At 39.0% G+C, this 27,044-nt stretch overlaps 2 protein-coding genes across 8 annotated transcripts; one reads left to right on the top strand and one right to left on the bottom strand.

The window, feature by feature from the left end:
- Positions 1-54: 54 nt before the first annotated feature.
- LOC111243854 (U20-hexatoxin-Hi1a-like) lies at positions 55-5,854 on the bottom strand. 3 transcript variants are annotated; one of them, XM_022790285.2, is made up of 5 exons: positions 4,684-4,843; positions 3,963-4,100; positions 3,615-3,817; positions 3,206-3,352; positions 55-426 (listed from the first exon to the last, which is right to left on the bottom strand). In XM_022790285.2, exons 3-5 carry the CDS (start codon positions 3,785-3,787, stop codon positions 321-323), a joined length of 426 nt encoding a protein of 141 aa, XP_022646020.1. In that variant the 5' UTR covers positions 3,788-3,817; positions 3,963-4,100; positions 4,684-4,843; the 3' UTR covers positions 55-320. The 3 variants fall into 3 exon arrangements, with proteins under 3 accessions (XP_022646020.1, XP_022645841.1, XP_022645930.1); XM_022790106.2 differs by lacking the exons at positions 3,963-4,100; positions 4,684-4,843 and adding an exon at positions 5,702-5,854; XM_022790195.2 differs by lacking the exon at positions 3,963-4,100.
- A 7,041-nt stretch (positions 5,855-12,895) lies between these two features.
- LOC111244981 (uncharacterized) lies at positions 12,896-26,847 on the top strand. Of its 5 annotated transcripts, XM_022792670.2 has the most exons (11): positions 16,107-16,264; positions 16,489-16,633; positions 16,854-17,004; positions 17,860-17,969; positions 22,852-22,881; positions 23,166-23,198; positions 23,844-24,070; positions 24,343-24,676; positions 25,305-25,462; positions 25,753-25,986; positions 26,452-26,847. In XM_022792670.2, the coding sequence occupies exons 3-11, from the start codon at positions 16,866-16,868 to the stop codon at positions 26,645-26,647; spliced, it is 1,461 nt and encodes a 486-aa protein (XP_022648405.1). In that variant the 5' UTR covers positions 16,107-16,264; positions 16,489-16,633; positions 16,854-16,865; the 3' UTR covers positions 26,648-26,847. The 5 variants fall into 5 exon arrangements, with proteins under 5 accessions (XP_086833086.1, XP_022648405.1, XP_022648392.1 ...); XM_086976960.1 differs by lacking the exons at positions 16,107-16,264; positions 16,489-16,633 and adding an exon at positions 12,896-12,925; XM_022792657.2 differs by having other exon boundaries at positions 16,489-17,004.
- Positions 26,848-27,044: the final 197 nt, after the last annotated feature.

Here is a 27,044-nt window from a genome sequence, read left to right as displayed (position 1 = left end):
AGTGGTGATCACTATGTTATCAAACTATCACTATACTTGTAAGATAAAATCATATTCAGTGTTTAGAGGATATTTTTTTTTATTTACCTAATAAAAAGCAATACATTTGTTTTCTGCTTTCAGCTCAGTCTCACATGATGCTATTTATCGGCCCGGCGGGCTCAGTTGTCAGCTTAATAATCGAAACTTGGCTCTTTCGGTTCATCTTCGGTGTCACTCTTGTACTGTGTATGATATATCTTCTTTTATAAAGATCTCTTTGCTGTTCGTCGCTAAGCTAACAACTAGGGTAATGATTTGGTGGTAATGAAGGGATTTCTTTAAGCACACGTAGCGGTCGAGCAAGGACCGGAACGTTTCGAGCCTTTCATTGCGCCTGTTGCGGGATCTACACACCACCAACTGCCTCCGCTGCATTGGGTCTTCCTGAAATTAGCCAGAATAACAGTTGATAAAATTCATCATGGTCAGAACGATCATGTCAAGCATTATTCTCCGATCAATGTCACAACGTATGGCTTGGAAAAAAAATTCGGCGCAGCTCCTTTCAATCACTGATGGAAGTGGGTATATTCGTGTAGTTAACACACAGAGGCTATCACCTATTGATATACGTCGGATACGACATCAGCAGTGGTAATCGGCTTAAATATTCTAACTTGAACGGCCTTGTCGGCTATTGTCTATGCAAGAATCTTTTCAAATTCTTAAAGTAATGCTATGGCATCAAATCTTACTTTTTTTTCTAAATTATTATTGATTTGACGACCCCGAGAATCAGCGGCGGGGTAAGTCGCGAGCCGTACGGCTCTGTGGGACTCCACAATACTAGTTAACCGTAATGGTCTTAACCCATAGAGAAGCGACGGCTCTAAGAGGGCATCATATGAGCACCATCTAGTTCATTCTGACCACGCACCCATTTTCCTCGCTACTTTTTAATAATCCAGTCTACTTTTGTGAGTGCAGGGGCATGCCAAAAGATTAGTATTCTTTCACAATGCGGACGTTATTCTAGCCATCTGCCTGTTACCGTCCCCGTTGTGAATTATTCGAGGGTGGTTGACAGCGATTGTTTATCTACCTATACGTTCATCACACTGTCCCAGAAGTAAGACAAAGCTACAACAGATTTGCCCTTATCGAGCCATTTGATAACAAAGACACCCGCTTTACGTCGTTAGACAGCTCATGAGTTCATTGCCATTATATTTTCACATGTTCTACATAATTTTATGTACAATCGCCTCTTTTAGCTTTCGAGTAGCCTTAATGAACCGCGACCTGACAAATAAGGACATACACAGAGTAAGGGCTGTTCTTGGACTGGTAGTGTATATATGTATGCACGTATGACGTGTGTTGAACGGTAAAGACACAAGGGAACTAGCTTGTTTTTTCCACAGTTTCGCTTGCCCGAGAGTTGCTTTTTCAATAGCAAATTACGTTTCATAAAAGCCATTACATTGAGTTATAATACATGACCACCAGGGAGGCTACATGGGCCAAGTTAGGGTGACGTTGTATGCTGTACCACATTTCGAAAATCATGTATAACTAACCATATATCCTAGAGTCATGCGTGACCGCGCCAATTGTATAGTCTTCTGTTCGGGCAAGTTAATTTTGAAGAATGGTGCTTCCCAGTCAAACCGCAATTCGCTAGTTCACTGATATGTTTTCCATAAAAACCCTGGTTCACACTGGCAACAGAAGTTTATGTGTACCTATCGTGGCTGAATTACAACCTAAGATTTGCATAATTTGATAATAAATGACTATGAAGTATCACCCCTCTTAACGATGATCACGGACCTTTAAAGAAAGATATATGATATATATATATATTTTTTTTTCAATTTTCTTGAGTGAGGGATTTCTCCGCCCGAAACCATTAGCAGCCCATATAGCCACTTTATGGGCTTAACGACATAGCTGCCTTCGATTGACATTTTCTCGCAAACAGACGAGTTGTAACGCTTCCACGTAGGCCACACAATAGCATAGTCTTTCGCAAATATAGTTCGTTTTCTTGAGCAGCATCGATCGTGTTCAATACTATCGTTGAACAAGTTTTTGCCTTTTTCATCGCAATAACTTACGCACTAGTGATGGCTACGCACGGACGAGTCATTAGTTACGTAAGGGTATGATTTATTATGGCTGCTAAGCCCTGTCAAACACTGAACATTACTAGATCAATGCTGGTTCAGGTCATGTTATATATAATTAGCGATCCTCTACCAACTCACATGAACAAGCCTATCGATTTATAACTATGTATGTACACTGTGCCTAATTTAAACTCATCTGACAACTTTATCGGCGTAATATAGAGTGTCACCTAGACTTTACTCTAGATGCCTATAGCAGCCAGGCGATGACACAACACCTGTGCAGCATGCGTATGTATGTATGTGTGACTGACTGACACTGTCGATATGAGCACCCTCTTTTACCGCTTATACAGTTCTACAACATTAAAATTTGTCTATCTCTACCACCGCCTGTTAAAGTAGCGCTTGCGACTCCACAAGCAGCATCTTTTGCAGGTTGAGCACATAGTTACAATGCAGTGGACTGCACAGACGTAAGAAGAATATCGAGTGCATGTCCAAATAGGTCGCATTGTTTTCCATTTTGAACTGTATTTATGTGTGCGTGCGCGCCTTTCTAGGAAAGTAATGAACGTGTAGACCTTTTAGGTACGTCGCTACACGTCGTGGCACTTCGTAACCGGCCATGGTGTTTTGCGGAAAGCATGCGGAAGCGACTGGACTTCGGCCGCTAGGGCGAAATTGCCCACCCAGACGTTCGCGCAGCCTTCCAGCGTCTTTTTTTCATGGCACAAAAGCACCTAACGTAGTTTTGATTTTTTGTAGTTAGATTTTGAGTCACTCTGCATCAGAGAGTTTAGGCGACGAGAAAAAGCAAAGTAACCTACGGACTACTCCGGGCAACCTACTCCTACGGGCTACATCAACACCTTACCCGTTTGATATCACTGTAGTGTTGCGTGTTTAATGTGCCTGCATTGAGATCGACAACTTCGAAGACACTTAGTGTATTTCGTAACACGTAAAACGTTGAAGATGAATCATACGACTGTTCCACTGAATCATACATGTCCAAGCTGGAGTCTGTTCAAGACTGGTCAAACTTACATGTATGTTGTATTCGATGCTAATGTTTGCGTTCAACTTACTTGAAAGATCCATCGACTTCACAAGCGAGGCCAGTCTGACCACGCTTTTTCTCGACGTTGTACTTTTCAAGATGGCAGGCACAGGTTTTAGTCCTCTTCGAAGCCTGTTTGATTATTTGACCCTCGGAATCGTAGCATAAGCAGAATCTGAAAAGTTAAAATTTTTATAAGTAATTATTATTGTTATGCGAAAAATAGTTAGCTAGTCGTTGGTAAACTTTCAGTTAGGTAGCTTCCTGCGCTAAAGGTTCACTAATTTATCACGGCCTGTTTGTGAACCTAATCCATTTACATCCACCACTTGTTGCCTTTATTCGAAGCAGAAAGAAATGTAAGTTGAAGTAGTTATTTCTAGTTTTGCGCAGCAGTAGCAGTAGTATGACAATAACACAGTTATATTGATACTTGCCGTCCACCGCCTACAGCAGGGGGAAAGCATTGGAGAGGCTTATAGGTTCCGTCGTCGTTACATTCGACCACCATGCCGACAGTTTCAATATTTGTCTGATTGGCTTTTGGGTTACTTTGGTTGCGGAGTGAGTTTTCACGCCTACGCTGACATTCGGACAAGCCTGCGCTCATGGCGCCACTGAACGCAACGAGAGCCAGCAGCTGAAATTTGGCAAACAGTTATTGCGCATATTGTTATGACTAACAACTGCCAATTGGGACCTAGACAACACAAATCCGTGTACTTTTTCTATTCTAGACATAGTTTAAAATGTCTGTACTGTAAAAAGTCTTTAACGTAGCTAACCTAGACCATGCCAGGGGCGCGACATCTGTTGAGTTCTGATAGCTCCAAATAGTTGAATTTGGTTGAGTGACCACCTTCATCGTTTTTGATCTCATCGTGTAATATTTACGATTCGACAGAAATCTACAGTAGCATTAACTAAAAAAAACAAGTAACAAAGTGGTTTGCGTTACCACGTAACGTTACAAGTACAAGAACGTAATTTACGTCGGCGTCAGTTATCGTCTCGAAGGGCTAAATCTACTGGAAATTATTTGTCAATCTGGACGTCATTCTACACAGGCTTTAATTATGACTACTGAATAGTTGGTTCTCAGCGATGCTGTGTATACATTGAATAGTTTATATACGGCAATGCAGAAAAAAGGAATCGGTCTCTAAAGATTCTGCGCTGCCAAGACATTCTCTGCAAAACATTAAAAAAAAAATCGTTACGTTGAGGTACAAATAAAATGGCATAGGTATTCACCGGTTATCGCTAACAAAGATACGGCTGAATAGAAAAAAGCAAATATAAAACTTCGGTGTTTTGCACAACAGCGCGCGAGGAGATTTCACATTTGGATATTTTTATTTATATAAAGTGAAAATACTCTAAAATTATAGTGTTCCGAACTAAGTATATTATTAGGAGACACTTTATGTCATATATCTAATGATCGAAAGCAAAAAATTATACTTAATAGCTAAGTACATAATTACCGCGTAAAAAAGAACTCACAATGAAGGTCCTCATGGTGATCAAACGTTTAGCACCAAGCACAGTACAATATGTTCGCTTGCAACTGCAAAGGTAGTTTGCTTTCCTGACACCGTATATACATTTATATATGTATATTCATACGTACATATAGATATGCATACACATATATATATATAGATAGATTATTATATATATATACATAGAAATCAGCGCACACACGGCAGCTTTCTGTCCAAGCTACAGCAGCGGCGGCTGATGAACGGCGCTGTGTAATTCCGTTAATTCTTTTTGCGCAGGGTGAAGCGACTCGCTGCTAGCGACCCCTAGTTAATTTGGCACAGTTGTATAAAAAAATTTGTCGCTTTATTAATGATGCTTGAATGTGTAAGGTTTTGTTATTAGGATAAGATCGACTGATCTACGTTTACAGCTTGTTTCATAATTTATGATTTCAGATTATCATAGTTAAGCAGGATTTTTCGAACGTAGAAATACGAGGAGAGGACCACGAAGAATATGATTTATTTTTTTTAAAGTTCTACTTGTTAAGAATAGGCCGTTTCATATTTATCGCTGGGGCTGTGTGTTTTTTCTATAGTACACAAATATGTGAGCTACTGAATAACTAATGAGAAAGAGCTTTCGTATTAAATCTTCCATACAGATGCTAGAACGTACATAATTATAGGAAGTGAATTTCCAGGACAAAGTATTCATCCTTGGTGTAAGTTTTTTCCGCTAGAAAAAAATCAAGCACATCTTGTTTGACCTAAGCTTAAAAGCATAAGCCGCTTTGTTGAGTCCGAAGCTGCAGGTCTCAATATCTTCCAATATGAAACATCGTGATTTCGGCGGACCAGAGCTTATTAGTTTTCACCGCCACGTTTGTTCAGTCGATAAAAAGGGAGAGGAAATGGCCATCCGAAGTGCGACATATCCTTCCACTCAGATTAAAATACTCTGCGATGCATAAGCATATTATATACTACGAGTCAATTTTTCAAAATAAAATATGGTTACCAACGCTGCTACATACCTGACTATGCGTCGAAGCCAAGATCAACGCCCGTCGATAAACTTGCTCTCGCATAAATCTAACCGGCTTTTTCTGCCATTGAAACAAAATTTTCCGCTCTCAGAAATGCAACGATCGCGGGCAAAGCGGACAACGTAACTCATCGTTCCGCACAAGCCTAAAAATTGATTCCCTTAACCAACCATGTAGGTCACCTCATTCTGTAAACTTAATAGTGACAAAATGTTTAATTGCAATTTTTGTACAAAAACTTAATATATACGAACTTTACAATCGCAGCTAGCTAGATAGCCTTTGAAAGAAACGGTTTATAGTATAAATGTTTGATATGATTCGAATGCATTCCGCTGCATCTTCTTATGCCACACCTAAGGATCCCTCACTACATGCAGCTTGCGCCCTTTCCGTTCCTTGTACACGGAGTGCCTGCGCCCCTGTGTGCGTGCAAGCGGTGTATGTGATTGGTCAACAGCCATCCATGAGCTGGATGATATCATGGACAGTCATGTTTTGACTGGAAAATGCGACCGTTTGCCGTTTTGACTCTCGCTTCCTGTCCCCGTCTAGCTGATCGCATTGCCGCCTGGATATCATCACTACCGATGCCTATCTGACACCATGGCACATCTTCAGCGGCACCATACGAGAAATTGCAAGAGGGCTTCCTCTGGTGTGCAACAAAAAAACACTCAAAGCGAGACCGACTGGAACGGAGGATGAACAAGCCGTCACTCGGTCCGTGTCGACATGGTGTCAGGCTCATTCAGTCGGTATATAACGTCGCTATACTATCTAGACAGCTATCGGTAAATTGCATAATGGCCTCCGGCTGGTAGGGATGGCGATAGTTAACGGTGGAAGCTATCGTTGTTTTTGTGTACTTATGGAGCGGGCAGAACTGTCTAGGTAGTACCACCGGCAGTTGCAAACGAGCATGCTTTGCTTCCGGTGCAAAGCCCGCATAGAAAAGTCACTTCCTTTTTAGCTAGCTACCGTTTATTAGGTGAAACGCAATGATAACCGCACACTACAGTCGAACCATCTACCTACTCAAAGTATTAGGCGTTCCCTGAAACACCATTCCGTTAACCACGTGCCGCTGTTTTAAGACGTTTCAAGTGGCTTATTTATCGTAAGAGTTTTTAGATAGTGATCATCGACTGATAAATGAACGGGAAATAGAACAAATCTAAGGAGTCTACCACCTTTCTGTGGTATTCGTGTGTTTGTCGCGAGCTAACAATTCACATCTGTCGTCCTTGAGTCGATGCAAATCTTCTTTCTATTGAGAACAATGAGAATGTCATTTGCGCAAATACTATAAACCACTGTAGCTATTCCATTACAAGGACTACGTTTAGTCTATTGGTGATCACAGCTTTACGCCGAAATTTAGAAAAACTTTACGACGTCATACTATTGTGCAATATAACGATTCAAGTGCGTATTCTTAGAAGAGATTGTATCAGTATTTTGTTTGTGTTGCGTTTTACCAGTGGTCCAGTAAACGAGAATACACACGACGCTTTAATGTACCAAACAACATAAATTAATAGTAGCAACATTAAGTTTTAAATAAACCAGAAAATTTAGTGGGCCTTTATCTGTTTTTTCAACCGGATTCCCAGTAATTACTAAACGCATCCAACATCCGGCTAGACTACCGTCATCTGCTACTTCTCATACACAGCGAAGTTCCAATGGGGTAATCTTTTTCTGCCAGCATCATAAACTCTTGTACGGATGATAAAAATTCGATACTTTGACAAGTGGTAACGTGTATTGCTTTATGATGTTTTTCATAGCCGTCAGTGCGGTTTAAACGTCTGGAAACATTACCACTAATATTTTCGTTTTTTCGATAAACAATTTTTGTTTATCAATGACAGAAACATAATGAAGGCGTTTGTTTATATGCCACTGGCACTGGTGAACATTGCCTTCACTTTAACCAGTTGCTTCAAAGCGTTAGGAAAAGGCGTTTTATTTATTTTCGATTTTGTATCTACTTTTTAACACAAAAAGTCGGTAAAACGTACACATCTAAAAACAGCGTTACTATAGAGCCCTGTTTTCGTCGCTTTTCTTCAATTTTACGAAAAAAAAAGCACCCACTCCATTTTGCTTCGGCGTCCAGTTTTACAGTATCTAAACGCCTGCTATACCTTGCTTGTAAGTTGTTAGTCTTTTGTTTTTTACTTATCACTTACACTTACACTTTAGGCCTACGCTAGATAGGTTTCAGTAACAAAATCTAACAGGTTGATCATGTATATCTATAAAATATAAAAGATTGTTTAATAAGGCCCCGAGTTCGATTGCCAGCAGACTGAAAGAAAGTGGAAAGGAATCAACTTCCGCTAACTGTGTCTAAAAACAGATTAAACCGCTTCAATAAGCTCATAACGTCAGTTTGATCTGCTGCTCTCTAGTTAACAATCTCGTCACATTTTAGAACTGCAAATGAAAAAAAAAAACGAAAAATCTATCATCATAATACATGACGAGTAATAGCTGTTGTTTTTTTTTTTTAATTTTCCAACACTCAAAACAACAAATGTATATAAATACGTCGGCTTTAAACGTTATCAAGCTTAGCCAGATTTTGGCATAACTGGCACCGACTCTTCGTTAGTATTGAAAATAACTTCTTTAAGCAAATAAGCCGACCAGCTCCGATTAAATGCAAAACGCCAAAAGCCCGATTGCATAAACGGACTTCCATACAATCACGATTCCACCTGAAACGTTACGACTGCGAATAAGTGAAAACCGCTTAACCGATGCTACTTCCTATGCGTACTATCGTACCGACTGGCTGAATTGCCATAGATATTACTCTAAAGTAGCGTTTTCTCTTTTCTATTTTTCTACGGAAAACTTCAGTCCAAAAGACACACTTCTTACACTACAGAGCCCTTGCACTCATTTACCGCTCGACTAAAACTTGTTCGCGTTAACGACACCTAGCAAGAGTAAAGGTACTTCTTGTGCTTGCTTGATTATCGCCACACGATATCGAGCAAAGTAACTATGTATATAAGCAGATTCTGCTTGCACCACAACGATCCTTCCACTATTTCCCCACGGGTTTACCTATTGCAGACAGGAAAGCCTCTGTCAATTTAAAAATCTGTATTTACAGACGTTCCGACGATTTCAGCGTACGGCTATAGTGTGGCCACTTTTTTTTTCGGCCGGACAACGATTACTCTGTCCCAGTTCAACGCTCCACTTGGAGGCGGAAATAGAACTACTAGGCAATCTTTTTTTTTAAACAAAAACGCAGGAAAAAATGTCGACGCAGTTCATATCGAAAAGAAAAGAAACACTAGTTTACATATGACTGTGTTTGTTTACGGGTGTCTGCCCACAAACAACGATGAGGGAAATAGTATAATAGCAATAGTTGCTCGCCCCGTACGTTAGGGGACGTGATTTACCGATCCAAATAAGCGCAAATTTTTTGTGAAAATAGGGACAGGGATGAAATGATCGTGACTTGAATATGGCAGCCGCATTCTACTTCTCGACTACCTTATATTAGGTACATATGGGTGACAGTTCTGCGCACATTTGAAATAAGATAAACTGTATACAGGAGAGTAATTGTTGTTCGGCAATAATTTCCTTATTTCTGTTACTCTCGATTTTTCTACACAAACAAATTACATTATTATTACAAGCAAACACAGTACGTTGTTGTGGCTAACAGTTGAATTGGTGTAATCAAGGGGCAGCTTCAATGTACAGGTTAATTACTTCAGCTCACTAGAACTTTTATTCTCAATCGGATTTCCTGTTCCGCTTTTTCGGGCAGAAACATCGTTTATTTAGGATGTTGTACTAAGGAGATGCGTTAGTTTCTTTTCACAAATTATTCTGTGGTTACGTCACACATAATGCCGCAACACTGTTTTAATACAAGCCCGTCTAGCACAAACGTTGTTTAGAATATACTTCAACTTGCTTCCAATGGTTGTTATTATAATTATCGTTATAATTACTTTTTAACCTGATTTGGCAAAGCTTCAAAGATATAATCAAACATTTTTTTTACTATAACCGACTTGATCGTTGCTGCTGCCTTAAATTTCCAAATTTTTGTCCTAAGTATTATCTTCGATAATACAATGTCATAAGTATACGTCACCGCCTTCACCTAGCTAATTGTGATCGATACCTTTTTTTTTTTTTTTTATAATCAATCCTGATCCGTTTGTCGGACAAGCTACTCCATGATCACAGTACTGTCATTAATGCCAGACAGATAAGCCAGCAAAGTTTCCACTTTATGATTGCTTTATATTCACCTATATTTTTTTGTTGCCTTCCTGGCAATCAATGACAGTTGTACAAACCAATCCAGTGCTATCACTGTCAACACTTACTCCCAGGCCTCATTTCAAAACAGCGGTCAGAAGTTTAATAAAGACATTTAAATAAGGCCTGCTTATGCGCCGTATCGTTTGTCTTTCTGTCATTGCAGAAGCCTGAGGGCAGTAGTGTCATGATGAACTGCAAACCAAATAGAATTTGCCACACGCTTCCAAGGTTTATATTTTAATAATGATTTTCAAGATAGGTAATTTTACAGGACATAGTTTCTGTTACTTGATCACAATAAATATACATAGAGTGCTTACCGCGATTTGCCTATCGGACCTAGGGACACTCAACGAAGTGGTTTAGGTTCGAAACCAAATGTGGACAGTGACACGTCGCTTTGTTAGCTGACGCTGCAATGCCAGGCATGAAGAACTACTATACGCGAAACGAGTCTTAACGGAAAAGGAGACCAGATGAATGCTGCCTCAGAAAAGATGGCCATAGTTCGAACGACGCTGCCAGATCTATACGCTAACTACTTTTTCGAAAGAAGGCGCCATTAGCGTGCTGTCGCGATCCCGGATCTACGGAGGACGTCAGGACTACAGAAAGACTGCGGAGAAGGACGAAGCTGTAAGGGCGCTTTAAGTTATCGCCGTAAGAATGGTAGGTTAGTGGAGTAGGTGAGTTGCTAAGGACGCAGCCACAAGGAGGAGACGTGAATGCTACGTGGATGTAGCATAGCTGGTCACGCTGACGAAATGTAATGACGAAGAAAATGGACGACGAGTAGCTGTCGATTCAGACGCGCGTTTAGGGTATAAAAGCCAATATTTTGTCTGTTTACGACTAACTGCCTAGTACAATTCATGATTCGGTAATCAACATTAGTTAACTTTGTCATATGCTTTAATGGAGTTGTGAGTTGTATAAGTTATAATGCGCTTTCCTGATCCTGTAATAGTAATGAGTAAAAAGTTTGTGTATGAGCAAGCTTCATTTTCTGTTGAAAGCTAGCCATTTAGGGTAATACTTAGCCACAAAACCTAACATTGGATTGGTTCATTCGTCCAGTTTTAGTTCTGTTACTGGACGAGTGAGACGCAACACTGAAATGCCGCAATACTAGCGCGTGCGTTAATTGTACGCATAAATTCGAAGGAAGTACCTGGAAAAAGCTCCTCTGCCAGAGATATTGCACAACTGAATTCCTTTCCAAAGAAAACGCTTTGTTCGTTTTAGCGTTGAATGCTTCTATTGTTATTTCGTTCAACATGGTGAAATCCTCTAACCCTCTGCATAAGAGCATTCAGATCAAAAAGTATACGTTTATTCATCTACTATTTTTTCCTGAACTACGATGGGAACCAGTTCGTACAATCCGAAAGCTTGATCTTTTCGTCTAAAGATTAGGCCTGATATCCGCGAACGATCCAATCAGGACACAATGACAGTGATATTTGTGATGGTGTTTTAGTTGACTGTTGATAAAATATCTAGTAATCGTGACCCTATCATGTGAAACCTTAATTTATTTCAAAGCCGCCCGAAACTAATTATTCCTTAACAAAATGAAATCATGAAAGGAACTAATGTATATATATTAGTTCTTTTCATGACTGCCATATTACGCTACGCTCACTAAAACAGCGTAACAGCCTTTCAAAAATCCAGTTCAATTCTGCTTTGATAAGTTAGATATATAAAACGAATTTGTCAAGCACACAGCAGCATTAGAACGTGAAGGACGATTATAAAAGCAAACCCATGTAGCACCAAGAACCAACCATTTCTCAACTTGACCAATGACTTGGTGCCAGCCTAATGGGCTGGATATAATCAACCATACTTAAGAATTTTAACCGGGTCAATATACCGCAAGACTGTGTCTGTCGTAGCCGTAACCACCTTCGAGGACAGTCGAAATTATTTTCCGAAGTTTAGTGAAAGAATTGCTCGCAAAGAACATATAGTAATTGTAGTAAAATATAATTCCCTATCATCATTCATTTATATTAATTTCCTCACCTGTGATCGGTGGAAGTCAACAGCTTCAATAAACATTAATACATATAAGATTAGCCATACGTGGACTGGTGTAAAATTAAACAACGACGAAAGAATTAGATATATATGTGTGAAGTCTTAATATAACAAATTGTGCATGAAGAACTATTTGCACAACCTCGAGATTATCTGTTCACGCTAATGAGCCAGACTGACCAGCAGAAGGACGTCAGAGAGCTCTACATTGCGCCGAATCAGCGGTCTCGCAATGTACGATAGGTACAAATCACACATCGCCTAGACAGCAAAGTAAGTCGGCCCCTTAATATATCTTCAGAAGGAATTATTTATTATACTTTTTAGGTCTGCGCCTACTTTTGCGTTTTTTCTAATCCAACGCTGAGGGTTCGTCTTTTTTAGCCGACCAGTCTTGATAGTCAGAATCAGCATTCCAGGTCTTCAGCAAGCAAAATGGTTTTAGAAAGCAGGTACACGGAGGGATTATATCTACCGATGAAAAGTCCCATTACTCATTTCGCTTTCGTTCATTTTAGTTTATCGAAATTATATGCGTTAAAGCTTTTCCATATGGCTCCTAAGGCATTAGTTGCAATAAAAATTAGCTTGACCTTGAACAGGCGCTTGAGTACGATAAACGTTGCGGAGCCTGATGATTGCCGCTAACAATCTATTTTCACTGGATCATCGTACGACATGTAAACTAAAGTTTTTTGCCATTGGAGGAGATGACGGGCCGTGAACGAAAACTATCGACATTGGTCAACTACGACGTCAGCGACTGCTGTCTAATCTACATTTTATCGAAATTTAACAAGACTGATTCACTACGAGCCATAGATTGGAGACAGTGTCATGAAGCCGTTTAGGGTACGTAAATTCTTCTATTATCATATGAAGTCGAGAGACTTTTTATAATTTCGGGATGCTTTTACGATAGGATAATGCCAAGATACTAAGGATCATAGCTTCTGTCTAAAAGTTCAGCTTCAGTTGGGTGCCGTAGTGGTATCATTTTTTTGTATTAATTATTCGCAAAGAAATAAATATGTTAGATATTCAATATGATATTATCGAACTATGCAAAATATGCTGTATGAATATGCTGTAGTTATTAAGACAGTGATTTAATAGATATTTATAATTATTTCGAAGAAGTTGATCTCGGAAAGCATTTACGTACGAAAATGCCCATATAAAACAGGAGTCGTGAATTGAAACGCACGAAGTCTGCACTGCAGCGGAGACGATAAAAAAGTAACTTACGCTCACAGCGAAGTTATGGATGGAATTCAATGCAGAGTCATCATCGCGCTTAAGCTGTTTGTAAAAGATGAAGATAGCGTAAACGTATATGTCAGTTCAATAACGCTGCTATCCATCAAGTTCTTTGTTATTCAAAACGCAGATCTGTAGCATTTCACTAATCTATATAGACACACAAGTTGTTTCAGACGCTCTGATTTTTCAATATCTACATAAAGGCAAATTTTGTTGCTTTTGAAAATGGACACTGCGAATTAATGGCAAACTAACTATTGTCTAACTTATAATTCTCACACAATAATCTATGATCGAGCTATTAGTAGCCTTTTCAGGATTACACCTGTATTGACATTGACACTGTATATTGCACTATTTGCTAGTCCTGCAAATATTGCCCTTATCTCTGGAGCCTGTCTTTTAGGGCTATGTTCATTCGTATAGGGGTAGCAACTATCACAACAAATGTTAGTTCGGCGAACTTCTTTTGACAGATTATAATTTTTGTATATTCCGTATACTTGACAATAGCAGCTACATGTTAGCACCACCCAAATCAAAGTATCATCGCCTTATCGCTATACAAACAAAATCAATTCAATTAATTCACTTCAACGATATCATTTATGAGGATACGACAAGATTCTCGTCCGTCTACATGAAGCCGCCTGTTAGAAAAGTAAACGTTGACGTTTGAGAGTTAGCTATGTGTCCCGAAGTGTCAGTGAGACACCCATCTAACCTTGTTGATCTTGGTCGGCGATAGACGTATACTGGGTAATTTTTATTCGAAGCACTGGCGCTTAACCGCGATTTTCGCTCCTAAAAATCTATCGGCCACAGAACACCGACTTAGATAAGGTTAGAAGGAAGATTTCTAAGCGGTGATATGTATATCTGTTTGGCAAAGCTGTTTGTGTCAGCGTGCTGCATTTAAACAACTAGGTTGGTAGCACTTTCAAAACTAAACGAACTATCGAGCATCAGTAGCGATTTGAAACTGCTAAGCGTTTAATAGATTTCCGCTGAAAATAAATTCTGCAAAACGATCCTAGACGCACGCGAAGCTTGCTAAGCCCCAAAGTAAGCAAAAAACTATTCAAATCAAAAAATGAGATGCGTATTAAAAATTAGTTGAAGTAGTCTCGAACACGAGCGAATAGTTGCGTTTTCTTAGCGTTGTAGAGCTATAAGACTAATTAAGTACGACACTTTTTTGTCGCAGTTCGTGCCAAAATGTTGACGTACATATTGAACGCCGAACAGAAATACCTTATCTTCTATTAGTCTACTCATATTTTCTACGGTTTTGAAAAAAGGTTAAGCGTATTTTCCTCATCGAAAGTTTACCGATTCGGATATAAGATCAAATCAGGATGAAACAAAGACTGCGGACAAATCTCAACGTTTGGCTATCAGTTCAATGCACTAGTAAGAGAATATAACACACCATTTATACTTGATGTAAACAAAGGAAATGGCTTACGGGTTTCGTTCTATGAACCGCTAAATAGCAGCTTATTGTTTATAGAATTTATATACCTACATGTAGTTCTGTTAATAATAATAATAGAAGAGAAATATTCGGTAGTGAGAATCGTCCTACTAGGACAGCTAGATACATAATTCAGTCTAACGTCTTACCTCCCGTCTTACGTGTATATGTATGTATATATATATATATATATACTTAATAAATTACCTAGTACGCAATGGATGAGATAAAGACACTGAATGTGATGTGAACTGTTCGGCAAAACTAACGAGAAATATGGTTTAAGGTAAAATTTTTTAATTCATTTTTATTCTGTAGTGAAAGTGTCACAGCTAATGAACCTAATAACGGGCAACACGATTTCACCTTACGTCCTAATATGGGCGTCTTCCAAACATGTACCTCGGGCAGTCATGTTTCAACAGGGTTTTACGTCAGCCGGCCGCCTTGTTCGTTATACCAATGCACTATTTAAAGTTGAACCTTCTTTAATTGAATATAATGTGATTTGAAACACAAATACGATAGCTGCATGGAAAGTACATTCGATTCATTGAATGTCCTATCCACACTCAATCGAGCATCCTGTCGTTAATTTTATTATCCCGTGCAGTCTGTGTATAACCTATTCTAACTGTCCGAATCTATAGAAGCTGATCGTTTTTTTTTTTTTTAGAAGACAACAGATTTCGTTTAAATGAAGCCGCATAAAGCCTTTTTCTGCCTGAGAGGTCATCGTATAGAAAAGGCGGAGCTTTATACCGCCTATCCGTGTTACAGTACGCGCGAGAGAGTGTCGTACAAATCTGGCTATAAGACAGCAGACGGTGATCACAATAGGATATTTTCGACGACCGTGATCCGAGTTAGCAAGTAGTACCAATATGGAAAACACATCGTCTCAAATAGAACTAGGCAATATGTTGTGCCTTCAAGTTCTTCGATATAGATATATGTATAGCTATATTGAAGAGGTAATTACGAAGACTTATTCATGCAGCAGAAGCAGCCAAAGACTTCGAGAAAAAATATTTGCTCCCTAAATTTTACTTGACCATATTTTTAGGGGCTAAAAATAATTATCTAGAAACACAGCAGCTTTTCATTAACAGTCTTCCATCAAATTTCGACACCGTTCGCACACGCTGTGTGTGTGTGTGTGACTGCTACATGTGGACTGGCCTGTCACGCCACTTAATCCAATGCGAACCTATGGCAGGCTCTACTGTGCCTCCTTTCCACGAGAACCCTTGCCGTTGGTGAAGGCAAACCTTCGCAGGGGCCATCGCATATTGTACTAACGGTTTTACTTCGACCCTCATTTTTCGTTATATAACGGTATTAACACGAGCAACGTTTAGGACCTTTCATGAGTATGAGTGAGCTAAGCGTTAAAAGTATTTGATCTGCTGAAAGAGATTTCATTCTGTCGTTATAATTAGGCCTTAAAAGTATGTTTTCCTTATGCGGATATGAGCATTGTCAACCAGTGTAAATTTTATAATATTAATCCCGTTCTTCCGTTACCGGATTATGTCCCACACAGTAGCAGTGACGCTTTACCAACACATGATGACAATGTATATATTGTTAACACGTATTTGAGATGCGAACATTAATATTTAGAACGGTGTCATCACTTTTAAGAGCTATGTTTTTGGCAAAACCATTTCAGTGATCGTGCATTTGGGACCAGCTGTTACAATCGATATCGTCTACCGCTGAATCACTTTGAAGACGAGAGGAAAAACATTTAATCCAGCTGAAATTTCTTACATCCAACCACTGTGACAGTCGATCCATATGTTTACGGATGTTAGGTAGTACTCCCAAAGCAAAACGCCGCCTATCGTATTCGAACTGAAGTTTTAAGTTGAAAGTGACAGGATAGTTGCAGAGGCAGTGTCAACGGTGCATCAAGCGTGCGCACGTAATTGGCCGCGTTCAGCGCTGTCGTCACGATCACGTCCAAGCCGCGGCTTGCTTCAATAGCCCCCCTGCCAGTTGGTCCGTCACTAATCAACCGCTGTTCTATTGCAGTATTCGACTGAAATGTTATCAACATCGGGAGCTGGGGGGTTCCAGATGGTCGCATTATGGACAACTACGCTTACATTGATAGTGCTTACGGCAACCGGGACTCGTACCACTGCGAACGTCAGGACCACAGCAAATCATTCGACTATGGCAAGTCAGTGAAAGTGAAACGTTTGGCTATATTCTAATTTAATGATGATATGTTTTGAAATAACTGGCTATTATGACCTGTGTTTTATAGATATACCGTCACTTTTCTCTTACCTATATTCGAAGAGATGCAATTATCATTTAGACTAATTAGACGCACGATTAATTTGCAGCCCAATTCGCAGTAGAAGCTTATGTGGAGCTATTTTTTTTTTTTACTAAACTGTCAATCATTCTGGCAATGCAATACAGTAGAATACAACAAAGCTTTCACCACCGCGCTCAGTCACCGTTTCACAATCTGGAACGTTTATATAGGAAAATTATTTGTATTTGTAGGTTGTAACGACCCCGCAATGGTCGCGAGTCCCAGCAGCTTCATATTTGCCCAAATACAAATTTGAATTATTTTTTTTTACTAGTTAAAAAAAAAGCTAGAATAAATAAAAGAGCGGAAATATGTTCTATAATAGTTAAAATATATTTTTTTTTGCTAATTTTGTCCATCGCAAGAAAGGAGTCGTAAGCTCGAACAGCATCGAAAAGCTTAAAATGAATTAGCAGAAGCAAAAAAGAATGTTATTATTATTATTATTATGATAGGTCTTAATTATGCATGATAAAATCAGCATTATTTAAAGCGAATTATTTTCGACCTACGCCTCACTTGCAACCGTAACCGTGTTATCATACAAAATTTAACAAAAACGTCCAATAAAATCCATTAGATAGTCGCCTTACAGACAGTTAAATCAATGAAACTATTTTACCACAAAACGAGCAGTTGTGGATCATCTAATTGATATGCATATTCTAAATAATCTTGTTATAAAAAAGCTAACCTAACGGACAATTTCAGATCGTGTCCGGAGAGAAGCTGTTGATCTGCGGTCTGTTTATCAAATTCAACTCGACAACGTCACAAAAATCCAAATCAATGCTGGACCACCCTATACTGAGTTTGCTACGGTTAGTGTAATTGCCGTATTTACTTGTTTTTGCTTATCAGGCACCCGTAGACCAACCCCTTAAGTGATAAGGATTTAAATCAGGACTTAATTATCAGCCGGTGGGTCACTGTAGATTCATCATACATACGTTGCTTGCGCCGTGTTACTTGAAGTGCTATAATAATTTACAATTTATAACGTGGTTACAGCTTTTTTTTTTTTTTTTAGACAAACGCCTTTTGAATTCTGTTCTAATCTCCCAAATAAGCGGAAACATTCTCGCAATAACGATAAGCGCTTCGTTGTACTACCCGAAACTTAATTTTATCTAGTAATAGGGTTATACTGCAATGTATTATAGATGGAAACAGACAACGCAAGTTTAAGTCTTTCACCTAGCTGCTGTTCTGTTTTAGGTTGTAGAGTTCCTCTTTGCTTCACATCGCTCACGTTGGTCCTAACGTTAGAATAGCCGTTAGATACACCTGAGGCTTTTCTATGAACAATTTAAGCTTTTCGCAATCAATCTATTATTTTTGATAGTTATGATCTGAAGTAGTGGTCCAAAGGAAAAAGGAAAAAGGAAAAAGGAAAAAGGATCAATATGTGAAAAACACGCTTTTTTTTGTCCACAATTAATTAACCTCTTTATGACTTCACGATTATACAAGCGCTAGAATTATTACGCCCACGATAATAACAGCTTTGTTTTGCTCACGTTTTTAATACACTATCCGGACATCTTTTTCGTAAAATTAAGTTTTTAGAATTACGTCTGCAGTATGGAATCGAGAGTTTGCCCCATCTACTAACCCAGGATTGGCCATACTAAATTTAGCTGGGTTTAACTCCAGCACACCTATAAAACAACGAGACAACTATACGAGAATCTTTGTTTTGTTGCCGACGCCCTGAACGTGGATGACTCTAGTTCATTTTATGGTTACGGTGGCAATATATCCAAAGAGCGCATTAGCCACCTGGGCCATGCAGCCCCAGCACGCTGTACGGGAAAGTTCATGTTAGACGATAAGCTCAAATAAGGCGATCGCTGTTTGGAAACCGAGTTTCAAAAAGATCCCAGTCAGAAGTATGTAAATGGGAAATATTTAGATAAAAAGTTGCCTCGTATGCATGGATTTGACAGATATTAAGAATGAAAGCTAATATTAACAAGATTGCTCTTTACTTCTAAGTTTACTTCAACTTACACAACAGTTAAACGGTAGCGCTCGGTGTCTTTAAAACTAATGATCCTTTGTTGAAAATCTATAAAGCCAACCATTATTCTATAGATCAGTATGTTATATAAACTTCTATTTATGGTAAACAATCTATTATGTAACAACATATGATCGCTATCGTTCAAAATACACGTACGGTCAACTAACGGTATATGTTCTGCCAACTTGTTATGTCATCCAAGGTGAGCCCTCGGGTGCTTTCATGTTTCATGTACGATAGCGATCTATTGACAAGGCGCTGTCCGTATGTGCTACCTTAATCGAGAACGACTGGCAAATCCCTTGTTGTATTTACCACTGCAAAATATCGGCCAGCAGTACGATTTATCAGATTATCAGGCTTAAACTTATTTCGACAAATCAAAACCCGCGCAGTTAGAAAGTTTGAATGGGTCTGCAACAGACTGGTATTGAGTTTTTTTTCTATCGATTAGATGCTCATTTAACCCAGTATTCGTCAGAAACAAGATCAATATAAAGCGAGCCAAATCAAATGCGTCTATAACATATTAGACGGGTTCTATTCTGTCGTACACATTTCGCAACAGATTTATGTGTTTTGTGATCGGACACAACTATCTTGTGACATTCACATGACCTCAAATAGGCTTTAAGACAGCTAGTAAGCAGCTAAGCGAAACAGCTTGGCAATCTTTGAAGCTGGCCGTGTCGACAAATTTGAGACTGAACAGCGGGAAGGGGGAGGACGCAGGGGTTGATTCAAATATGGCGTACTAAATAAACGATAATATTCGTCATTCTTTGTACGTCAATCGCTGGGTGATGCCATATGATAATATTATAGCCCTCTTAAGCTTCATCTAAGAAGAGATAGCTTGTCTTAGAAATGAATGATCTTTTCCAGTAGATCTGTAAAATCGACAACCGCTTTATAAGCCACTGTATCATGTAAAGTTTTGCTTATGCGGAATTATGGCTGTTGTTGGCCAACAGTATACGGTAGAATAATCCAGCATGCTCCAATGCTCACAGCTGAAAACCAACAGCGGGCGCAAACTACAGACGGCCACTTGTACGCCCCTGCCCGTACGCTCACCTAAACATTCGCATGAAACGGGAGTATTGTAGGTCTACGATCGTCGTTCCGGCTATTGGCGCCGACTACGAACCAGGAGCTCGGCCCGCCACTAAATTCGAATTGCTACGTTGGTCGACCTCAGCTAGAAACTTCTCCGCTGTTGTTACCTGTGGTATCGCTGCAGCTTTATCGTAGTTTTATCGATCTCTTTCATCAGTTCCAACAGTAAACCATCGAACATCCTTAGCGCTGGGCTTGACGCCTTTAAACGGCCGTCGTCCAGGATATACATGACAACGATATCCTGGCAGTGATAGCTATATATATATATATATATATATATATATATAGCTTGAATAACTCGTAGAGGCTGATACGTCATCGGTGATCCGTAGAATATAAGTAACACCAGATCTACCGATCGATCAGGCGATGCTAATATTCGTGTTATTTTTATGATGACGATATCTGAGGCAACAGATCGTGCTATCAACGATTCCAATAACAGTCTTTGTAGAAGCGGCAGCAATTGAACAGGATTACCAGACTTCGGTACATGATTACCTAATTTTCAGGAACTTCGATTCGAGGTGAAATAAGGATGTCGTATTCCAGTAATTGGTAAGCTTCCAGTAATTGGAAGCAGAAGATCTGTCCTCACTGTGGAAAACCAAAAGATACATTTTTACAAATTTAAACACATGTCTGTCAGAGCAAGGACACCCACCGTAATTTTCAAAATATTTCTTACGTTAATGGGAAACTGTAACCTAAAAAAATTTTTTTTAATAGAACACTTGTCTCTCAGTTGATTCCATAAGGGTATGCATTTTTTTAAAAGTAATGTTCCCTCTACAGTAATACATATACACTGTTAAATCGTTAGCCTTAATATCTCTGGTAGCAGGCTATAATGCTTTTTAAGCCAATCAGCAACAAGTAACATCGATGTCTTATGACCTATGTCATAATCCTCAATGCGTTTTAAAATAGACAATACTTTATATATCCATTGAATGAATAAAGTGTTGCCTATTTTGGTGCAAGCTGTATATTTAGTTATGCATTTTCATAAATTCAATTGTATTTTTCTATTGTGTTGCGTAGAGGGAGATATTTTCTGTAAGTTTGAAGTTCAGCATGCTATTTAGCCGTCTGAGCCTGTTCGCCGATTTAAAAAAAAAGTTAAATTTATCAAGATTGACATGTTCAGCTTTTGACTCGATGGAGCAACGATATATTTCGATGCTTATATGTGCGACTGTAAAATGATGTCGTTCTAATTACTTGGTTTGAAAGGTTTGTATGTCAGCCTAGAGGGTACCGCCAGCCAGAATCAGGCAGCGTTGCGGAGGGTCAATTTTTGAGATCCCGTTTCAAAGGCCTACAAGTTACACACACTTACAATGCTAACAAGTTCAGCAGAACGTGAATTTACACAATCAGCAAAAGCTGTTTGACGACAATCTAACGTTTGCTTTTTTTTTGAAATTGCATTTCATGTTTGATTCTTTTATTTCGAAGCTAACTGGCACAATCCACATTCGTTTGGTTCGCACGCATAGCATGCCGATATTGCGTCATTTATCTAATCAGGGTATTAAAAACTTTGACTGAATACTCAGAACAATGGGGTTGTTGGTGCGACCTATCTAGTCAACAGTCCCCAGAAGTTCCTCTGTGTGTTTCTTCCACGATGGCTTAACAAAATCGATGCGATACTCACGTTAAGTAGTCCATTTAATTTATTTTGAAATGTTTCTTGCGCATTACTTGCTTCTTAGTTTCAAAAAGCTCTAAGTCTTATTGTAATTTTTTTGTTCATCATATTTCTTAAGCGCTTTATTAAATTTCCAAGCACTTAAGTGTCGATTCCCTTAACCGTGGTCGAGCCATTCGTCACTGAGATGCCATTGAGATAAATTTTCAATAATTTATTTTCAGCTAAACTGAACTTTAACTTTAATTTTAAAGTTGACGATCTGAAAAATTTTGATTAACAGAAAGATACTTGTTTTTCCAAAAACAAATATACAATCGAGATGTTATCCAACTATCACTGAGATAAACTATCTTAGACATGTTGTACTTAAAAAGTATAATGTATATTCGTCCCGTTATTTGCGTACCCAAAAACCAATATATTTTTTAATTAGACCGCCTACGATCAGTCGAAACAACTGTTAGCCTTTAGCGTACTCAGATGCCAAATGGATCAATTCAAATGAGAGGAAGTCAATAGGAAAAGGCAAAGCAAATGCTAATTTCGTGCTTTTTTTCAAGTACGTTAAACCCACTTTGCATTGTTATGTGCCTTAGATTTGGGGCTGTTAATGCTTAGTGCTATGGAGGTTTTCGCGAAGCATGCGACGAACAGAATTATATATAAAGTTCTATTCACTGAGTTCAGTTTAGCAGACGAAAACAGGTTATGTCGTGCCGATTTAGAGTAATAGAATTTTTCGGGAGTGAGACCGGGAATAAAAACCCACCTATCATTGTATCAGTTGTCCCTACGGTAGACTGCCTGGCCTCCCTACCGTTTTATGCTTTCTAGGAGTTTTCTGCATCATCTTACCTGTTTCTGACACTGTTCTAATTCTGTTTTTGCATTTCAGTGTCTAGCAGAAATGACTGAAGATGAAAAGGTTTGTAGAGCTGCAACAAGTGACGCCCGAAATATGAATCTATATCAGAGCTACCACCGAATCCGTACGGACGCGTAGGGTCGGTTTTTTGATCGCGCATGGTAAATTATGTCAAGGCTGCGACCGGTCTAAAGTCAGACTAAATCGTTACGCGCGGTTTCTGTACTAACGTAAATATCTAACAAAAAAAAGACCATGTTACATATAGTTTCAATATTATTGATAGAAATAATACTCTTTTACATAATGTATACAGTTTTAACCTAGATTTTAATATGTTTCAGAGAAACCTCGTGCTTGCAAAGGATCTCAGTGGGGTAATTATACGCGCATAAAAAAAAGCGAAGAGATTGGTTCTAGTTTCATGATAAAAGTCTAACAGTAGTTGAAATTGTTTTTTTTAATGTAATCCTTTAGTTTTCTTTTTGAGATTTACACTAGCGTTAGGTCATCCGCCAGCCACGGTGTAGTCGATCACAAATAGGCAGTTTCCTTTCATTGTTAGACATCACGATAATATTATTCCTGCACTTTTGCAAAAATAAAATTTGTTTTACTGGTATTTACGACCAGTTTGACTTTAAACACTTGGACCGTAGTCATTCGAGCAAAAATGCTGACAGATCAAATCACGCACAATAGAAAACCTACTTTCTCTTCTTTCCTTTGTGTTTTGTGATCATTTTCTAGGGTTATTTTCAGGGGGTAAAACAGCACAGAATCATTGTTCAACAGATCAGAACGGTGTTAATTTTTCTTGGCAAACAATAAAACATGTACGAGGCTTATGCTTACTACGTATCTAAATTTGGCAGAGCGTCGCGAAGCACTTCAGTGTTACGTAATAATTCTGTGCTGTCTTTAAGGTCTCCCACTATGTACTAATAAGTACCGCAACAATTATAGCATAACATGCGCTAATGCTACAGTAACAATGCTACTATCGATGTCCGCCATTGCAGTGTGGCAGGGATGCAATGCGCTTATTTGAGAAGCAGGTAAAGCGACATCTCGGCATCCGGTCAATGTCGGACTTACCCTACGTGGTTGGGAATCTTTCACGAGTAGACCATATGACATCGCGTATCCTTAAACATATAGAAAATGTCGAGAAACAGATGCGACGAATGGATAGAATGGAGGGAAGCCTTTTTCATCGGACTCTGCATAATGCACAGGACGCCTTCAAGTGTGTAAACACGAGTTACAGCCTTTGCGATAGTCGTCTGGGGGCAAAAAATGTCAGTCTTTCTGGTCTTCATAGTACATTGCAGTAGTTCGTGTTTAATAAGCATTAATACTATTTCCTCCGAAAAGTACAAAAGTACATTACATTCCGGTTGAAAGGCTAACCAGAGAAATCGGAAATCGGTGTGATTAGATGACTAAAAATATACATAATAATTATAATGATACTTTTCATTATAACGACGAAATATACATGTAATATTGCAATTCAAGGGGCGTTGGCGAAATGGCGAGTCTTCGGAGTTCCAACCTCGTCAGTAATATTCAACACTTTTTCAAGGACTTTAACCGATCGATGAGCAACTTTGATGAATTAGCCAGTAATTTCGAAAAGAAAACTTTAAGTGATACGACAGAAAGTATGGCTTCTGGTGCAACCCTCAGTGATCTCGATGTCATTACGAAACGATTACAAAGAGATATCTACAGTCTTCACAATCTGACGGAAGCATTACCTACGCTGCAAGATGGCCGCCGGCTTACGGACCAGACTGTAGGGAACTTCACTTTAATGATGCGAAACCTCACTATTGGGTTACCCGAACTGGTGAGTCTCTTTGATTCTTCATCGTGACGTCAGCAATGTTTGGTGTAACCCAGTCTCTAGCTAGAGCTAAAGTGAATTGAGTGTTCAGGATCAGCTCACCTTTAATCGGGCAGATCAGTTCTATATGCATATGTACAAATTGCTTCTCGCATTGCGACAGAATTAGCACTACTTCTAAAGCATTTGTGTTATGATTATTGTAATAATGGATTTTGTTTTTAACAATTTTAATAAAAGGATGTACACACAAAAAACCGTCGATAAGCCAAGCCGTTGGTAGTCGTTGGACCTGTCGCGTTCATTCAGCTATACTGTCGTTCAGATAACAGTTAAACTGATCTAGATAAGCATGATAAATACAGCTTTTTATACATTCTGTAATGAACGACGTAAAAAATTCTCGTCGCCAGTGTCTTTAATATCTGCTATAGTAGTGTGCCCACATTATTGGATAGGCCTCCAGTTCCTAACAACATTTATGATTTTCTCAATGGGGGAACTGGACCCATATGCTGGTTCAGGTTCCTTATTAAGAAACTCAATGTCCCAATTGAATTTCAATTGGGACGTTGAATTTCTGATAAGACAGTCTGATAATTGTTTTCATAGCCGCTAAATTAAAATACAGGTTCGTCGCATGGGTCCACTACGAGATCGTCGAGGAGCCCATCAGATCCGGGAATTCATGTCTGTGGTCAACGATAACATGCATAACGTATCCATGAGTCTGACCGAGCAGCCGCTACACAGAAATGGCCGCAGCGATATTTTCTCTGCTGTCGATGGGTATGATTTAGTGAATTAGCATGTATAATGTGCTTATTCTAACTTTGTCTCTTTAAGCTGTATGCTGATGTACCTCGCATTAACAAGCAATAAATATAAATATCTGTAGTTCGTATTACTACGAGAATCGTAGCAGTTGTAAAATAGGATTTGGTTTCCGTGCTTAACTTTTCCTTACCCAACCTAATTATTTGTGTATCGTTCTGTTGTACGTTTGTGGTTCCAGTGGAGTCCACTAACGTTTAAAGGGTTCATGATAAGCTCGCAATCATTTTCGTCTTCTTTGGTAGCTTTCAGTCTGCAATAGGACACATGGGAGCCGCGTTTCACGATCTCCTGCGAGGCACATTGGCGTTTATCAATCCAACGTCCTGGCAACCTATTCTACCGCTGGTATCTCGACCTTTGCGCGAGCGCCCCTTGTTAGGAGCACCTCTACTAGGGCAGCCCTTGCTTGACAGACGAACAGCAAACGACGAACGAAGACCACTAGCCTCACTGCCTCTGCTGGGCAGGCCGCTCAGGTATACAGGCCACTGCATGTGCCTCAAAAATAAAATAAATTTTATACGATTCTTTTTGGAACTTTGTTAGATTGTACTTCAGCGAGATTACTAAATATCTTTTTACTGAAAACACCAACTCAAACTATTCTTTTACTAGGTCAAGTTCCTGAAGCCAGTTGTTTCATGTATGTAGGCCTTTTTAAAGCCTTACTTTCTAAAAAGGCGATTTTAAAAAGAGAAGGTCGATGCTTGCATACTCGAAAAAAACGTTTGTGAACAGTCTGGTCAAATACGAAAGATACGACCAACTCTCGATTAGTAGTTTTTATAAAAGAAGTGTTTCAAATGGCAAAAGAAGAATATTCATATAAATAAGTAAATGTCACCCGTAAAAACATTATAAGAAACACCGAAGCCTATGCTAAATGTTCGTAATGGCCCGTCTACTCAGTTTTATCGCGTACTAACCGCAAATATTTACAGGCCTCCCGTGGGTCTGTTGGCGCTTCAGCGAATGGTGGAGCTGGGCCTAGGTCAAAGGCAGCACCAATTTTACCCCTATGAACAGCCAGATATCAATCCAAGGAGACGTCGAACCAACAAAAACAATGACAATGACGAGGATTCCGACGACTCAAAAGAAAACCGCCAAAGGGAAAGGAAATCCAAAAAAAACTGAGATTAGGTTGTACAATAAGTGGCGATATTTCCAAATCTCAATGTAACCATCATAACTAGCCTTTGCACTATTTAGCTATATATTGCTGTCGAAAATATATTATGTAGGCAACATAAAATTGGAAAATTTTTCGTCTATGTTAGATACACACGGAAGACAAAAAAGAAAGTTCAATATTTATATAATATTGCCAATACGTATATCGACGTTTTTTTTTCCATATTTAATATTGCTTCGCTATAATTTTTAATTTGGCCAGGTATAAAACATACAAGCTTATCTTGCAGAACCAAAATATCTTTGCAGACCGAAAGAAAATATTTGATATTTCGGTGTAAATAATAACGCGTTTATATGCGACGTCCTTATAATACATGAAGAGAAATCTGCTGATTGT

The sequence above is a fragment of the Varroa destructor genome, unplaced genomic scaffold (assembly GCF_002443255.2).
Source record: "Varroa destructor unplaced genomic scaffold, Vdes_3.0 BEIS01000001.1, whole genome shotgun sequence".
NCBI lineage: Eukaryota > Metazoa > Arthropoda > Arachnida > Mesostigmata > Varroidae > Varroa > Varroa destructor.
Note: the sequence above shows the minus strand (reverse complement) of the source record. Positions and strands in the feature narration are given on the sequence as shown.

What these genes read in the sequence shown, in the direction of transcription:
- LOC111243854 (XM_022790106.2), bottom strand. Translation starts at nt 5,755, where the DNA reads ATGCGAGAGCAAGTTTATCGACGGGCGTTGATCTTGGCTTCGACGCAT. An exon ending in TGGCTTCGACGCATAGTCAG is followed by an intron (nt 3,818 to 5,701) that starts GTATGTAGCAGC and finishes GCCAAATTTCAG; the next exon opens with CTGCTGGCTCTCGTTGCGTT. An exon ending in GAAGTCGATGGATCTTTCAA is followed by an intron (nt 427 to 3,205) that starts GTAAGTTGAACG and finishes GGCTAATTTCAG; the next exon opens with GAAGACCCAATGCAGCGGAG.
- LOC111244981 (XM_086976960.1), top strand. An exon ending in AAATCATTCGACTATGGCAA is followed by an intron (nt 17,005 to 17,859) that starts GTCAGTGAAAGT and finishes GGACAATTTCAG; the next exon opens with ATCGTGTCCGGAGAGAAGCT. An exon ending in CCTATACTGAGTTTGCTACG is followed by an intron (nt 17,970 to 22,851) that starts GTTAGTGTAATT and finishes TTTGCATTTCAG; the next exon opens with TGTCTAGCAGAAATGACTGA.